We start from the raw sequence: 18,426 nt of genomic DNA on the forward strand, positions 1-18,426 counted from the left end.
CTTTTTAGGGGCTGTATACTAAAGAGAAATCCAAAAAAGAAATGCATTTCCTGTGATGTCATGACCACAGTGCTCTCTGCTGACCTCTGCTGTCCATTTTAAGAACTGTCCAGAACAGAAGAAAATCCCCATAGCAAACATATGCTGCTCTGGACAGTTCCTAAAATGGACAGCAGAGGTCAGCAGAGAGCACTGTGGTCAGGACATCACAGGAAATGCATTTCTTTTTTGGATTTCTCTTTAGTATACAGCCCCTAAAAAGTACTGGAAGGATTAAGATTTTTTAATAGAAGTGATTTACAAATCTGTTTAACTTTCTGGCACCAGTTGATTTAAAAAAAAAAAAAAAGTTTTCCACGGGAGTACCCCTTTAATAAATTTGACAAATGGGTTTTACAATTTGCCTTGTCAAAGGGGCGTGTCCCCACACACTGTCCAATCAGTGTTGCCAGTGTCAGACTCGGACACACCCTAATGACAAGGGTCCGACAGGGATCCAGTAGTTTACTGGGGGGAAAAAATTTGCATCCACTTTGTATTCGGCTCACATAAAAAAGACATCTTCATGACCTAGTGAGGAACATATAGAAGCTTTCATTCCCTTAATCAGACGCTTTAAAGGGGTTCTCCATGATTGGATAAACATAGCTGCTTTCATTTAGAAACAGTGGCCCTCACTTACTATTGCAAACCCGACATGTTTTGTCAGGTTGTGCACCAGATTCTGTCTGCGCCAGAATTTGCGCCAGAATTGAAAAAAACCCGACTACGGTAACTCTCCATTTTACTAAGAAAACCTAACAAAAGGGGCGTGGCCACCTGGGGAAGATGGGGCGTGGTCACCAAAAGGGGGCGTGTTCCTGACATTTTCACAAAAACCCAACATATTTACTAAGGTTTCTACAGAAAATGTGGTGGATTTCAGCTGAAGAAAACCCGACAGATCAGAACATGTGTAAAAAAAAGCAAAGTGGGGAAAGTGGAAACTGTAGGGAAACCTTAGTAAATATCATGGAAAATAAATGGTAGGGAATTAAAACCCACAAAGAAACCTACACAACACTCTTAGTAAATAAGGGCCAGTGCCATTCTTGTCCTAAGTTTGTATGTGGCATTGCAGCTTTGTTCCATTGAAGTGAATGTATCCAAGTTGTAGTACCAAACACAACCTGAGGAAAGGTGTGGCACTGTTTTTCTGAAGAAAGCAGTTATGTTTTTCTAAGCATATGCCATAAATGTCTACAAAAGGTGAAACCCAAATCTAATTCTAGGAAAAGGTAATGGGAGATGAAAGAACAGCATAGCATCATGGTAATTTACAGTATATCAATAAATAACCAGATTCTACAAACCTAGTCCATAATCATTAGCAGATTAGAGCCCCAATAAAACTTTATTTAAAGGGGTACTTCACCCTTAGATATCTTATCACCTATCCAAAGGATAGGAAATAAGATGTTTGATCGCTGGGTTCCGATCTCCCTGCTGCACCCGGCGTTCGTTTAGAGCGTCAGGTGCAGCGATGGAGTCTCGTGACGTCACGGCTGCGCCCCGCACGTGACATCATGGCCATGCCCCCTCAATGCAAGTCTATGGGAGGGGGTGTGACGTCTATCACGCCCCCTCCCATAGACATGCATTGAGGGGGCATAGCCATGACGTCACGAGCGGGGCGTGAAGTGACATCACGAGCCTCCGCCCCACATCGCCAGTCATTCGGCATGAAGCGAAGTCCCCTCAGTGCACCGCATTTCTGGGGTGCTTCAGCCGAGATCGCGGGGGTCCCCAGCGGCAACTGGGCCCCATGTGCTGATTATAAAATACTGGTCTCTTATGTGGCAGGTGTGCTTTAGGGCCCCCTTAGGCACCAGGGCCTCGGTGCGACTGCTACCTCTGCACCCCCTTTAGCTACGCCCCTGCTGAGGCCATTGTAAGTTGAGGGACCACTGTAACAAAGCATATAAATATCCAAAGATCAGAGGCCCTCTGGGTGCCAAACTGTTCCCTAAGTAGGGTCTCCTACCATAGCTTTATAGCTATACTAAACAAAATAAATACAGTGATCCCTCAACTTACAATGGCCTCAACATACAATAGTTTCAACAGACAATTGTCTTTTCTGGACCATTATAACTTGAAACCAGACTCAACATACAATGTACAGACAGTCCAGATCTGTGAAACATGTCAATGGCTGGAAGAACTGACCAATCAGAATGGACATTCACTGGTAAAACCCCTGAATTACTGAAGTGCATGCACTGACTGGTGTCTGGTAGAGCCCCCTACAGTACAGGGAGGTATTACATGTTCTGTACTCTTTACCTGTATTACTGAAGTGCATGCACTGACTGATGTCTGGTAGCGCCCCCTACAGTACAGGGAGGAATTACATGTTCTGTACTCTTTACCTGTATTACTGAAGTGTATGCACTGACTGGTGTCTGGTAGTGCCCCCTACAGTACAGGAAGGTATTACATGTTGTGTATTACTCTTTACCTGTATTACTGAAGTGTATGCACTGACTGGTGTCTGGTAGCGCCCCCTACAGTACAGGGAGGTATTACATGTTCTGTATACTCTTTACCTGTATTACTGAAGTGGATGCACTGACTGGTGTCTGGTAGCGCCCCCTACAGTACAGGGGGGTATTATATGTTCTGTACTCTTTACCTGTACCAGGGTTAGCTGCTCCTTTGGACACCAGGTGAGGGCGGCTCCATGTTACTTTTTTAGGACACTGTGTACTGTACAGGACCCTGAAGAAGCTCCTGTCCTCTACATAGACAGTGATTACAGCTCCCAGCAGATCTTTATTACTTTTATATGTAAGGATTTGCTTTATCTGTATTAGTTATCTACTTATTTTTCTTTAATCCTCACTTTTTCCTATTTTCGGATGACATTTTAGTGGCTTCAGAACCAATTACCAGGTTTCCATAGAGTTATGGTCTCAACATACAATGGATTCAACATACAATGGTCGTCCTGGAACCGATTAATATTGTAACTTGAGGGATCACTGTACATGCAAAAGCAGTAGACATTATGTTGGAGTAAAAAACGGCTATCTCACCCCCTTAGACATGATCATATATGGTCCAACAGGGTCCCAGCAGCAGGATTGGGGGCATCACCAGACACTCCAAGAAAGAATACAGTAAGCTCTTAGCAGCACTTGAGTGCCTTTTACTCCTTGCTGTTCCAGGGGTCAGGTCTATCTAATTTTTTGGTGGTCGGGTACATGAGATAGACTTGACCTCTGAACCGCCCCCTTCCTTTTACCTTTTCGCATGCTTTCTTGAAGGAAACAAGAGATCAATGTCATATTTTGGGCAGAACAAGACCTGACATACCAGTTCCCCTCTAAAAATATAAAGAAAATACATGAATTTCTCAGAACTCAAAAACAGGTAAGTTGTGTCACTTACGGTCAGTACTTTGTGATGGTGGCGCTTCCTCTCTGCCGGAAAGTAATGGAATGCCTAGGGGGCAGGAAATATAGGCAAGATATGTCAGACGGGTCATACGGGTCCGAATATTTTTCATTCATGTGTGCCTAGGCTAAGGCTTTTTTGTGTACCTGACCTTGTTTGGTGCCATGAGTAGGGTTGCAATGTAATGGCCGGTATTTATCTAACCAATCCTCCAACTCCCGGAATGTTGCACCATAACCTATACCAGTGTTTCCCAACTAGATTGCCTCCAGCTGTTGCAAAACTACAACTCCCAGCATGCCCGGACAGCCGTTGGCTGTCCAGGCATGCTGGGAGTTGTAGTTTTGCAACAGCTGGAGGCACCCCTGGTTGGGAAACACTGACCTATGCTATATAATACTATATAGTCCAACATGCTGGGAGTTGTAGTTTTACAACAGCTGGAGGCACCCCTGGTTGTGAAACACTGACCTTTACTATATACTACTATTTAGTCCAACATGCAGGGAGTTGTAGTTTTGCAACAGCTGAAGGCACCCCTGGTTGGGAAACACTGACCTTTACTATATAATACTATATAGTCCAACATGCCAGGAGTTGTAGTTTTGCAACAGCTGGAGGCACCCCTGGTTGGGAAACACTGACCTATACTATATACTACTATATAGTCCAACATGCTGGGAGTTGTAGTTTTGCAACAGCTGGAGGCACCCCTGGTTGGGAAACACTGACCTATACTATATACTATTATATAGTCCAATATGCCAGGAGTTGTAGTTTTGCAACAGCTGGAGGCACCCTTGGTTGGGAAACACTGACCTATATTATATACTACTATATAGTCCAACATGCTGGGAGTTGTAGTCTTGCAACAGCTGGAGTCACCCCAGGATGAGAAACACTGACCTATACTCTATACTACTATATAGTCCAACATGCCGGGAGTTGTAGTTTTGCAACAGCTGGAGGCACCCCTGGTTGGGAATCACTGACCTATACTATATACTACTATATAGTCCAACATGCCGGGAGTTGTAGTTTTGCAACAGCTGGAGGCACCCCTGGTTAGGAAACACTGACCTATACTATATATTACTATATAGTCCAACATGCTGGGAGTTGTAGTTTTTATTTGGGGCAGATGCTGAACCACAGGCTGTATCAGGGCATGCTGGAAGATGTAGTTAGTGACTGATTGCAACTTCCGAATTTAATTTAAAAAAAAGTGATCAAAAAGTCACAAAGTCACATCAAAACATAAATGGTCCTGCTAAAAACTACAGATCTGGGTGCAAAAAATGACCCTCATACAGGCCCGAATAAGGAGAAATAAAAAATGTATAGGGGTCAGAATAGGACAAAATTTAACCCGCATACGTGTATCCTGTGATGTCACGCATATTTAATTAATTATGCAAATTAGCATGGCCGGTATTTTATTGCAAGAAAGATGGCAACTCTAGACATGAGTGGTCTCCTTTATTGGTTACTAGGCAATGCCAAGCAAGCTCTATGGTCATATGATTTTAGGGAGTCTCTTGGACATTTGGGAACATTCCTCAGATAGTTGAGCAGGTACCCCCAGAGGCTTCCATATGGCTTGTAGAGAAGTGGAGTCCAGAATTTATCAGACCAGAATTGTGCATCCTTTTATATAAAAATAAGGTGGACATATACATTAGGGGTCACGCTACACTTGTCTCCTAAAAGAGTTGGGTACAGATGTCTAGCCCTCCGATAGGAGACTTATTATGGGGCCCCATTCTTTTATGTAAGTTCCTTCTTACCGTGTGTTCGAATTTCTTGCAGAAGACTGTAGAGGAAATGACCACACGCTCCCGCCGACTCGGTGAAGTCTTCTTTGGTCATGTTGCAGAGCTCCATGCCGGTCACGTTGAACCGCGAGAATGGAATACAGGTGGCGTCCAGCTTGTGGTTGTCACAGCAGTACTGAAGCCATTCAAACACATGGTGCTTCGACCAATGTTCTGGGGGCAGGGATGACCACTGGGAAAGGACATCTGACAAGAAGGAGATACAAGATAAGACAACTGTGACTATACAATTAGACCGGCCAAGGACCTCCACCAAGATCGGCGCTCATTATTGGGAGCTCGTTGACCGCTAGATCACTTGTGCGGCTGGGCCACACGAACAATCGCTGAATTCTTTATGTGGCCCTAAACCTGTGGCCCTAAACTTTACACAGGGCCATGTGCGGCTGATAATGATCTTGTGACGGTAAATGACTGAGCATTTTCTCATCTCTTGCCGTCCTTTTTAGGCCACGTGCACACGGTGGAATTACCAAGCAGAATTCCCCACGGAAATATTCTGCTTGGAAATTCCACTGCAGCAGAGTCCTATTGATTTCAAAGAGATTCTGATTCCCCTTGCACACGGTGGAATTCCCACGGCATGTTTCTGCTGTGAAAATCCTGATTTCGGATTCTGCTCAGAAATCCATTAACGTCTATGGAGACGCCACAATTCAGAGTGGTCTTCGCGCTGTTGGAAATTGCAAATGTGCGGAATATTTTACAGGCCCATTTTACGCTGCGTGAACACCGCCTTACACAGGTAGATCATTGGAAACTAACGTTCCTAGGAATGTTCATTCATCCAACAATCGGCCTGTGTAAAAGGGCCTTTCCTCTTCTGTTACCATGGAAACACATAGATTTGCATAGGAACTGTATGTGCAAAACAGTACAACTTTTTAAAGCAATATTTTGCTTTATTTTGAAGAACTGGTGCCAACCATTTTCCGGGGCCATCGGATGTTTGTCGTAGGTCACGCTCTCCTCACCCTGCCACGCAGTTGCTACAGATAAAATGAAGTATGACATGGAGCCGAGATCTCCAAAATGTTGACCTCCAGTTGTTGCGAAACTACAACTTCCAGCATGCCCAGACACTACCGCTGTGATCTCTATGGGATCAGGATATATAGTAGTTAGTTATGCACCGCCACTCTAGCTCTATCTGTATACTGCTACTGCTGCAATCTCTATGGGATCTGGTAATATAGTAGCTATACACCTCCCCAACCTCTATTTGTATACTACTGATAACTCTGTAGGATCAGGATATGTAGTAGTTATATACCTCTCCTTCAGCTCTTTCTGTATACTGCTGCTATCTCTATGGGATCAGGCAGGATGTATAGTACTGTATACATCTCTCCTTCAGCTCTATTTGTATACTGCTGCTGCTATCGCTATGGGATCAGGATATATAGTAGTTATACACCTCCCCTCCCAGCTCTATCTGTATACTGTTGCTATCTCTGTTAGATCAGGATATATATTAGTTATACTGTCTGTGCTTGCTGGGAGTTGTGGTTTTGAAACAGCTGGAGGTCCAGAGTATGGAGATCACTGACGAAGAGGCTATTCAGATGAATGACCATCCATGCACAAGAGCCACTCTCACAGAGCAGCTCTCCAATTCTCTGTCTTATATAGGGGGGTCCCTGGTAGAGGACCTCTTGGGTGATGTTGATTTCAGTTTGGAGACACAGATCCTTCAGCTATTTGGGTGCGTGGTATCGGAGCGATCTCAGCGTCTCCACCCTGCTTGCTCGAGCCTGCCTCGCTCATTTGCCTATTTAGTATAAGGGAAAACCCCGAGTACAGATATAACTTTACATGTACAGGCAATAAGATGATTAACACTGAATAGCTTTGATGCAAATTACAGACTTGTGCTGTGTTACTAATGGGAAGGAAATGTTTATTGCTGCTGTATTCCTGGTAACAGAGAGAACAAACGGCTCATCCCAAATTATCGTACGAGATATGACACATAAGGTAAAGCGCTACAGAAACACCCACTGAGGCGCTAGATGGCTTGGACTTTTACTTATAGTTTTATTCCAGCACAGCTGCATCTTTGTAATGTATTAATGCAACTGGGTCATGTGATCACCAGTCTTACTCTCCAAACCTTCCAGAAGAGGATATCAGTCCTGGGTCACCTGACTTCCTGTGAACTACATTATGACATCATCACTTTTCATATCCCTCCTAGCAGCTCACAGATCCCCCAAATCAGTACACTACTGCTGCTACGTCTATGTGATCATTATATATAGTAGTTATACACCTCCCCCAGCTCTATCTGTATACTGCTGCTGCTATTTCTATGTGATCATGATATATAGTAGTTATACACCTCCCCATCTCTATTTGTATACTGCTGCTATCTCTATGGGATGAGGATATGTGGTAGCATGGTACCTGAAAGGGGTAATTTGGTCCGGTGTTTCCACGCACTGAGCCCCCTCAGTGCCCAGTGGTGCACCTCTTCAGTGGTGTGAGGAGGAACCAAAGAGCGACCCTATGTTGCACAGGGGAAGATTTTGCCAATCGGACCAAAACAGGAAGTTCCCTGGGAGCAGCCATATTGGAAGCTCCGGCTGCTGCGCTCGTCTCTGTTGTTATCTGTCAAGCCCCCGCTGCAGCGCAGACTCTGCAAACACCAACGATTGTCTGTATCAAGTCTCCGGTGCCAGTAGCTATCATTATTAACCTGATAGTGCTCGCAAGTCTGGTCGCAAGATGAATTACAACCGGGTGCCTGCAAAATAGAGTGGATCATCCATTACAGTACCCCCATCAGTCAAGTCAAAGCCGCTGCCGCGCTACAGTAAGCATCTTAAAGGAGAATGCACTTTATTCCCCTTAAAGTGACAGCACACTCAAAATTCAACAGGATGTCAGAACCCAGCTCTCCAGATCAACCAGACGACAGTGAACTGTGAACTGCCCGTGCCTAGAAAACCTGCCCCTGCTCCTAACTCCCAACCCCCAACCCCCGTAATCACAACTGCCACAATCCTACACCCAATAGACCCTCGGGGACTCAAAGGCCCTTTTGCACTTATTGTAACAAGTCAGGACATTGGAAAATGCAGTGCTGGGATTTAAAAGGATTTCTCCTGAGGTCGAGGACAGGCTCTCAGGAAAATAGTCATCCGGTCCAATCCCCGAACGACCTAAATCAGGACTCTCACTTTATGTTGCCTCCTGCCCCTATGTAAAAGTTATTGTAGAAGGTGTACTGTTGGAGGCGTTGATAGATACAGGGTCACAAGTGTCTACTATATCTAAAAGTGTTTTCTATCAGCATTGTGATGCTAGTTTATTGTGTGAGCCTGATGATGTTAACTTCCAAGTAGTTGCGGGTAATGGGCAATCAGTCCCCAGACATGGATACTGGGAGCCAACCATTCAGATGGGAAAGCATGTACTTATCGTGCAGGGAGTGATTGTAACTAATGAGACAGATAAGGGGTCTGCCGAGTTTATATTGGGGATGAACATTATGAAGAATTGTTTTGCTGAAGTATTAGATGCCTTGCATTCCTCTCTTCCCCATATGTCCCCTTCAGACCAGCGGGCTGCGCAGCACCACTTGAAAGTTCTACAGGCAGAGCAGAAGTTTGCCAACAAGCAAGGTGAAATCTGATGAGTACAAGTTCAAGACATTAGGTCGCGGACATTACAACCCAACATGGAGACCATGATCTGGTGTCATGCACGTAGCGGAGTCAAGAATAGGGACTATCAAGCCCTGCTGGAACCTATGCAATTGGAAGTTCATCCTCTTGTTCGAGCTACGAGAAGCCTTGTCACTGTCACCAACGTGAGAGTCCCGGTGCGGTTAGTAAACCTGTCTGATTCTGCTACTGTCTTGCCCAAATACACTCCTGTAGCCCAGCTGTACCTCCTAGAGTCGAAGGACATTGTGACAGAACGTCTGGTGGCCCGACAGCGTGCAGCTCAAGTTGCCGAAGAATACAGTGTGAGCCCTCCAGAGCCCTGGTGGACGCAACTCCAGGTATGAGACGACGCTACTCCAAGGGACCAAGTCAATGGAATCCTCAATGTCGCCAAGAGGTACCATGAGGGTTTCAGCAAGCAGCCCACAGACTTTGGGCATACTTCAATGATCCAGCACCGAATCCTCACAGGTGATAGCCCAACTATCAAGAAAAGACACCGTCCGCTCGCGCCAGGCATATATAAGACTGTCAAGAAGATGCTGGCCGACATGAAAGAGGCAGACGTGATTCAAGAAAGTCAGAGCCCCTGGGCAACGCCACTTGTCCTAGTCAAGAAGAAAGACGTAACCATCCACTTCTGTGTTGATTACAGGAAACTGAACAATGTCAAACATAAAGATGCTTATCCTTTGTCAAGGATCGAGGAGTCACTTACAGCCCTTGGGTTGGCTGCTTACTTCTCCACCCTGGACTTAACCAGCGGATATTGGCAAGTGCCCGTGGCCGTGGAGGATAGGGAGAAGGCCGCCTTAGTGACACCTATGGGACTGTTCGAGTTTAAAAGTATGCCGTTTGGGCTGTGCAATGCCCCTGCTACGTTCCAGCGTCTGATGGAAAGGTGGCTGGGCCATCTGAATTTTCAAAGTGTTCTATTGTACCTGGACGATTGTGTATTCCAAGTCCTACCAGGAACACCTCAGTCATCTGTCAGATGTCTTCCTAGTCTTAATCAAGCATGGATTAAAGATTAAACCATCCAAGTGTCACATGCTGAAGCCTCAGGTGTATTACTTGGGACATGTTGTCAGCGCCGAGGGAGTCCAGCCCAATCCTGAAAAGGTGGTAGCTGTCAAGAACTGGCCTAGCCCGCGCACGGTGAAAGATGTCAGGAGCTTCCTGGGATTTGCTGGCTACTACAGCCGCTTCATTCCCCACTTCGCCCAGATTGCAGAACCCCTGACAGCTCTCTTACGGGGTACAGCGAAGGAGAATTACAATGGAAGACTAGCTATTGAATGGGCTGAAGAGCAAGAGACAGCGTTCCGAGCTCTTAAACGTCTGCTGACAGAACCCCCCATCTTGGCGTATCCAGACTACAGCCATTCCAGCCATTCCGGCTGTATACTGATGCCAGTTTCGAAGGCCTGGGAGCTGTCCTGTCCCAAGTCTAAGAGGGGCAAGAGCAAGTAATTGCCTATGCCAGTCGTAACCTGCGAGGAGCAGAGAAGAACGATGCAAATTGCAGTTCATTCAAGTTGGAACTTCTCGCCCTGGTATGGGCCGTGACCGAAAAATTCAAAGACTTTTTGGCTGCCACGCCATTCACTGTCTACACGGACAAAAACCCATTGGCCCCCCTGAACACTGCCCTGTTGGGTCTATCAAACAGGGTGAGGCTTCAAGATTAGCCAATTACAGTTTCACCATCAAGTATAGAAGTGGCAAATCAAATGTCAATGCCAATGTACTGTCTCGGATGACCCCAGGCAAAGAAGCCCCTTTTGAAGACGTGTGGGAAGACGAGGAGATGCCCCCATTCTATCAACGGTTAGTGAACCAGAATGTTGTGACCACCCTCATGGACGGTGAACCAAGGTCTGAAAAGGTTAAAAAGACCTATACACCTGGAAGACTCTTCAAGACAAAAGTCAAGTCATGATGGACCTTCTGGCAAAAAAGGTACCAACTCGTCTACGCCGGGCCCAGTGTGACTATGAGCTGAAAAGTCTGTAGGCACAGAGGAAGCGACTGTGCACAAAGGAATGTTGTACCGAAATTCTTTGGATCCGGTCTCTAGTGTTCAACTTCATCAGATTCTGGTTCCCCGAAGAGACGCGGCGATGGCCCTAAACACATACCATGATCAGACGGGACACTTAGGAGTCCACAAGACCGAAGCTAACGTAAGGCGAAGATTCTATTGGATCGGAATGCGGAGCGACATTGAGAAATGGTGCAGTGAATTTGCAGTCTATAACGTCAGCAAGAATGTGCGCAAGGACGCAAGAGCATCCCTCCATTCCATCCAGAATGAAAGGCCTAACCAGTTGGTCGCGCTAGACCATGTCAAATTGTCTCCTACCTGGTCCGGGTACACTTATGTTCTCACCATGGTGGATCACTACTCCAAATGGGTAGTCGTTGTACCCATCAAAGACCTCACAGCCAAGACAGCGGCCCAGATGTTCTACTCCAATTGGGTGCAAACCATTGAGTGTCCGGAGTCTGTCCTAAAGTACCGTGGAATGGCCTTTGAGGCCATACTCTTCCAAGAGCTGTGTCAATTTCATGTCTGCTAGAAACTCCGGACTACTGCTTACCCCCCCCCCCCCCCAGGGGAACGGGCTCTGTGAACGCATCAATCAAGTCTTTATGCACATGTTGCGAGCAGCCTCTGTGTCGAGACAAGAAGAGTGGCCCCTACTGCTGCCCGAACTATTGGAGATCTATAATAACACAGTCCACTGTTCTACAGGGTACACCCCTTTCTACCTGATGATGGGGCGATATGGGCAGTTGCTTAAAGAAAAAACATTTGGGCTCCAAGCCCCGTTCAACAACTCTCCGCAAGCCTCCCTGGAGTGGGTCTCTGACCACCAGAGAAGAATCCAAGAGGCCAAGGAAATGGTCAGTAAGAAGATGGACGAGGCCCAGCAGAGACAACTGGAGGACTATAACCGTCATGCCTCTGCCAAACCATTTCAGTTGGGCGATAAAGTCTGGCTGCGGAAGTTTCCTAGGACCCACAAGTTAGACTCTATTTGGGAGACAGAACCGTACACTATAACAGCCGTAACTTATCCGGAATCTGATGTATATGAGGTACAAAAGCCTGGGCATGAGCCGCAAGTTGTCCACTACCAGTGCTCCCAGCACCACCTCCTCCAGCTGTTAGACCGGCGAGGAAGTACATCCCAGACGAAGGAATCCACCCCTCTATGGATTTCCCCATGTTCTCTCCAAGTCAGCCTGCGATCTTCTGTGTCTCACCAACCCCGGGGCTGGTTCAACCCACACTAGTCTCCACACCAGTCCCAGTCTTGTTTCCCACAATCAGACCTGTGAAGCACATTACACCTGTTAGTCGTCCGGCCTCCAGGACTGGGCGATGAGGACGGCTGTGTTTACAAGGGGGAGTTTGTGGTGGCCAAGAACAGGAGGTGTTACCATGTACCCTTGCTGCCCTGTCAGGCAGCCTCCTGCAGTGTCCCCTGGGCCACCCCGGGCCTGTATGAGGGCTCATTTTTTGCGCCCTTATCTGTAGTTTTTAACATTACAGTTTTTGTTTAGATGTGACTTTTTGATCGCTTGTATTTATTTAATTCGGGAGTTGCAGTTAGTTACTAACTACAACTCCCAGCATGCCCTGATACAGCCTGTGGCTCAGCAGCTGCCCCAAACGAAAACTACAACTTCCAGCATGTTGGACTGTATAGTAGTATATAGTATAGGTCAGTGTTTTCCAACCAGAGGAGCCTCCAGCTGTTGCAAAACTACAACTCCCAGCATGTTGGACTATATAGTAGTATATAGTATAGGACAGTGTTTCCCAACCTGGGGTGCCTCCAGCTGTTGCAAAACTACAACTCCCAGCATGTTGGACTATATAGTAGTATATAGTATAGGTCAGTGTTTTCCAACCAGAGCGCCTCCAGCTGTTGCAAAACTACAACTCCCAGCATGTTGGACTATATAGTAGTATATAGTATAGGTCAGTGTTTTCCAACCAGAGCGCCTCCAGCTGTTGCAAAACTACAACTCCCAGCATGTTGGACTATATAGTAGTATATAGTATAGGTCAGTGTTTTCCAACCAGGTGTGCCTCCAGCTGTTGCAAAACTACAACTCCCAGCATGTTGGACTATATAGTAGTATATAGTATAGGTCAGTGTTTCCCAACCAGGTGTGCCTCCAGCTGATGCAAAATTACAACTCCCAGCATGTTGGACTATATAGTACTATATAGTATAGGTCGGTGTTTCCCAACCAGGGGGGGCCTCCAGCTGTTGCAAAGCTACAACTCCCAGCATGATGGACTATGTAGTAGTATATAGTATAGGTCAGTGTTTTCCAACCAGGGGTGCCTCCAGCTGTTGCAAAGCTACAACTCCCAGCATGCCTGGACAGCCTTTGGCGCTTTAACTTATACTATGCTACTCTAGTGCAGTGGTCTCCAACCTGCGGACCTCCAGATGTTGCAAAACTACAACTCCCAGCATTCCCGGACAGCCGTTGGCTGTCCGGGCATGCTGGGAGTTGTAGTTTTGCAACACCTTGAGGCTTGCTGGATGGGAAACACTGGCATAGTATATCGTGCAACATTCCAGGAGTTGGAGGATTGATTGGATGAATATCAGCCATTGCATTGCCGGTATTTTTAACATAAAAATACCGGCAGGGTGGCCAAAATACTGGTGTGGAGTGTGAGGGCACCACTGAGGTTAAACCTGATAAAAGTACCCAGTATACAGTATAATAGGGGCATTTTCTGGAGGCCTCTATATACAGAAGGTCTCGTTTTTTATTCATATTTAGCCTACGGTGTTGTCCTAATTAAATCATTATACTATAATTTTATGCTAATTGGTCAAATATTAATAAGGGATAATTATTTGCCACTTATGTAGCTATATGTTGTGCAGAAGAAATGAATAAGCCATGACTGCTTTATGAGCAAAGCGTCTTCAATCTTACAAGACGTACTAATAACAGTGCCTTCTAATAATGAAGAAGGAATGAGAGTTATTTCCATCAGTAGGTATATGATGACCGGCCATAGTTGGCCCTCACTAGTGTTGAGCACGATTATTTGAATTGCTAATTTTTAACGCGAATATCACGATTTTGCGAATATTTAGACTATAGACGAATATGACGAATATTGTGTTTTTATTTTTTTTTTCACTGTACACATCACAATGATGTGTACTGTGTAAATAAAAAGTGATCACCCCTCCCTGCTTCCAGCTTGTGGTCCAAAGAAGGCTCCAATATTATTTACTGTGTGAGCCGGTGTGGAGCGCGAATATTTCGTATATGCGAAAATTCGCGAATATTGGCACTTCCAGAGGATACTGATCCCTCCCTTCTTTTAACTTGTGGGCCAATGAGAAGGATGCAAATACAGTTGTCAGAGGTTAGAAACATCCCAAGCAACCAATAGGAAAGTAGTTAGTTGAAAGATATAATCGCGCATGCGCACTTTGCGAAATTCATTACGAATGTGCGATGTCCCAGTATGGGATATGCATCTCACAGTCCTGCCAGCTTGAGTCCCTGCACGCACATCCCCAGGGCTCACCTGCATTGTACCCCTATAATCTGTATAATTGTATACAGTGGTCCCTCAACATACGATGGTAATTCGTTCCCAACGACCCATCGTTTGTCGAATCCGTCGTATGTTGAGGGATCCGTGCAATGTAAAGTATAGGAGGCTGTACTCACCTGTCCCCCGCCACTCCGGACCAGGTCCTCAACACTCCCGATGCTGTCCCAGGGGCTCCCGATGCTGTCCCGCTGCTCCGGTGTCTTCTTCGCGATCCTCTGGCTTCTTCCGCATCTTCTCCAGGGTCCGGGCCTCGCTTTCTGGTGACGTTATTGCGCTGGTGCGCCGGCGCGGCGTGCGTAGTGACGTAATAACGATGCCGGAAAGCGAGGCCCGGACCCCGGAGAAGATGCAGAAGACGCCGGAGGATCGCGAAGTGGACCCGGAGCAGCGGGAATAGGTAAGCGAACTCTACCCGGGATGCTTAAACTGCTATCAGACAACAGCTTAAGCATTTTGCGCTGTCGGATAGCCGTTAATGCGATGGCCCCGACATATAAAAGCATCGTATGTCGATTTTATCATATGTCGGGGCCATCGTATGTCGATTTTATCATATGTCGGGGCCATCGCATGTCGGGGGGTTACTGTATTATGTGTAAAGGACCTTTGATATGGTCACATGGTTATTAGTCACGTGATAATGGTTGTCACATGTTTAAGTCACATGTTTTGTTACCCAGAGAGCACCAGGTGACCAGATGGCCCGCAGCTAGCCTATGGGCTCTTTGCTCCGCCCCCTTTATAAGAGAGGGAGGTACTACAATCATTCTCTTAGATCTTGAGGTCATGTCCAGTCCAGACGTCTCAGAGCCGGTGTCCAGCACATCTGGAGGCTTCAAGCCTAATCTACAGCCACAAGTCAGTAAGTCAAGTCCTCTCTGTCTACTGTCACTATCTTCAGTCAAGTCTATTATAGTCAGCGTGGCTGTCCTAAAGTCTGTCAAAGTCACTGCAAGTCCCAGCAAGCTGCGAGGTCCCCTGTGTTACTGGTCACCTCTCTGGGATCCCGGCCTATCTGTAAAGACTGTTACCATCTGTCTACCTCAGTAAAGCTACCGTTAACCCTGACCTGGCCTTGGACTCTTATTTGCCCTGTCTAGCGGTTCTACCGTTTGGGTGGTTCTCGGTTAAACCACGCCCTGGCATCACGAACACTGAGGGGTTAACGCCACCTGCCCCTGGGCTACAACATCTACCCCATACACCTCATCTTCACACCCCGTGGTGCACCACAAATGAATATGCGAAATTCGCAAACATAGGACAAATATTCGTCCATATATTCGTGAAATATCGCGAATTCGAATATGGCCTCATCACTAGTCCTCACGGGCAAGATCTGTTAGACTTCATGTTCTGAGGACTGGTTATCTTACTAGTAAATCTGACCTGGCTGTAGGCCAAGATCTTCATCTTCTATGATGGTGCCAGCTCTCAAAGCACCACATGGGTCTCTAACAATGCGCCAATCTTCTGAGAACATATAATTAGGCTCTATCGGATGATAGCATGTATGCAAATAACCTAAAAATAAACAAGGTTCTTTCTGCTGACGCATGCCCTCTCCGAATTGAACAGTAATGGCTGGAAGACATTTATAGGAGCTGAGGAGAAATGGTGCGATGAAAACATGAAGATTCGAAAGCTTATGCCATTATTCATGGTCAATAACATAAAACTGGACTGGGTGAAGGTTGGTGGAAACTGCAGGGTCCCATATGAGAAGACAAGTACAAGAAAAGTTGTGTGGGGCCCTGTTGCTGATTTTTTCCCCCCCTGGGGCTCAGAAGCTTCAAGTTGGACCTCTGGTCCTGGTCCCTGGGCAGGTTATTCGGTGGACCCGGATCACACCTGTTCCTTATTAGCAGCAGGTACCTGATAGGCCACAGGCTAAAAGTATCTTGTGGTCTACTGGGTGTAGGTAGCACCCTGGCCGCAATTTTGGCCACCCTGACAATATTTTTATATTTAAAATATTGGCAATGCAATGGCCGGTGTTTATTCAACCAATCCTCCAACTCCCAGAATGTTGCACCATAAACCTATACCAATGTTCCCGAACCAGAGCGCCTCCAGCTGTTGCAAAACTACAACTCTCAGCATGCCCGGACAGCCGTTGGCTGTCCGGGCATGCTGAGAGTTGTAGTTTTGCAACAGCTGGCGGTACCCCTGGTTGGGAAACACTGACCTATACTATATACTACTATATAGTCCAACATGCTGGGAGTTGTAGTTTTGCAACAGCTGGAGGCACCCCTGGTTGGGAAACACTGACCTATACTATATACTACTATATAGTCCAACATGATGGGAGTTGTAGTTTTGCAACAGCTGGAGACACCCCAGGTTGGGAAACACTGACCTATACTATATACTACTATATAGTCCAACATGCTGGGAGTTGTAGTTTTGCAATAGCTGGAGGCACTCCTGGTTGGGAAACACTGACCTATACTATATACTACTATATAGTCCAACATGCTGGGAGTTGTAGTTTTGCAATAGCTGGAGGCACTCCTGGTTGGGAAACACTGACCTATACTATATACTACTATATAGTCCAACATGCTGGGAGTTGAAGTTTTGCAACAGCTGGAGGCACAACTGGTTGGGAAACACTAACCTATACTATATACTACTATATAGTCCAACATACTGGGAGTTGAAGTTTTGCAACAGCTGGAGGCACCCCTGGTTGGGAAACACTGACCTATACTATATACTACTATATAGTGTCCAACATGCTGGGAGTTGAAGTTTTGCAACAGCTGGAGGCACCCCTGGTTGGGAAACACTGACCTATACTATATACTACTATATAGTGTCCAACATGCTGGGAGTTGAAGTTTTGCAACAGCTGGAGGCACCCCTGGTTGGGAAACACTGACCTATACTATATACTACTATATAGTCCAACATGCTGGGAGTTGAAGTTTTGCAACAGCTGGAGGCACCCCTGGTTGGGAAACACTAACCTATACTATGTAATACTATATAGTCCAACATGCTGGGAGTTGAAGTTTTGCAACAGCTGGAGGCACCCCTGGTTGGGAAACACTGACCTATACTATATACTACTATATAGTCCAACATGCTGGGAGTTGAAGTTTTGCAACAGCTGGAGGCACCCCTGGTTGGGAAACACTGACCTATACTATATACTACTATATAGTGTCCAACATGCTGGGAGTTGAAGTTTTGCAACAGCTGGAGGCACCCCTGGTTGGGAAACACTGACCTATACTATATACTACTATATAGTGTCCAACATGCTGGGAGTTGAAGTTTTGCAACAGCTGGAGGCACCCCTGGTTGGGAAACACTGACCTATACTATATACTACTATATAGTCCAACATGCTGGGAGTTGAAGTTTTGCAACAGCTGGAGGCACCCCTGGTTGGAAAACACTGACCTATACTATATACTACTATATAGTCCAACATGCTGGGAGTTGAAGTTTTGCAACAGCTGGAGGCACCCCTGGTTGGGAAACACTAACCTATACTATGTAATACTATATAGTCCAACATGCTGGGAGTTGAAGTTTTGCAACAGCTGGAGGCACCCCTGGTTGGGAAACACTGACCTATACTATATACTACTATATAGTCCAACATGCTGGGAGTTGAAGTTTTGCAACAGCTGGAGGCACCCCTGGTTGGGAAACACTGACCTATACTATATAATACTATATAGTCCAACACTCTGCTCTCTCTCTTGCTTCCTGCTGAGGTCCAGTCAAGTCATTCCTAAGTGTCCAGAGTCATAGGAGCCTCAAGTCCCGTCTGCAGCCACAAGCTACAAACCTGCAAGTAACCACAGTCACAGTCTTGTCAGTCACAAGTCAGTCAAGTCACAGTCATCTG

The 18,426-nt window shown here is 46.2% G+C and overlaps 1 protein-coding gene across 9 annotated transcripts in view; it reads right to left on the reverse strand.

Annotated features, from left to right (window-relative positions):
* Positions 1-18,426, reverse strand: part of ELF5 (E74 like ETS transcription factor 5) — a 231,034-nt gene that overhangs the window by 11,309 nt on the left and 201,299 nt on the right. For all 9 annotated transcript variants that reach the window (XM_056527723.1, XM_056527724.1, XM_056527719.1 and 6 more), the window contains 2 exons: positions 5,226-5,459; positions 3,433-3,486 (listed from right to left, as the gene is read on the reverse strand). In XM_056527723.1, the coding sequence (XP_056383698.1) occupies positions 3,433-3,486; positions 5,226-5,459 (288 nt within the window). The remainder of the gene's footprint in view (positions 1-3,432; positions 3,487-5,225; positions 5,460-18,426) is intronic.

Source organism: Hyla sarda, chromosome 6 (assembly GCF_029499605.1).
Source record: "Hyla sarda isolate aHylSar1 chromosome 6, aHylSar1.hap1, whole genome shotgun sequence".
Classification (NCBI taxonomy): domain Eukaryota; kingdom Metazoa; phylum Chordata; class Amphibia; order Anura; family Hylidae; genus Hyla; species Hyla sarda.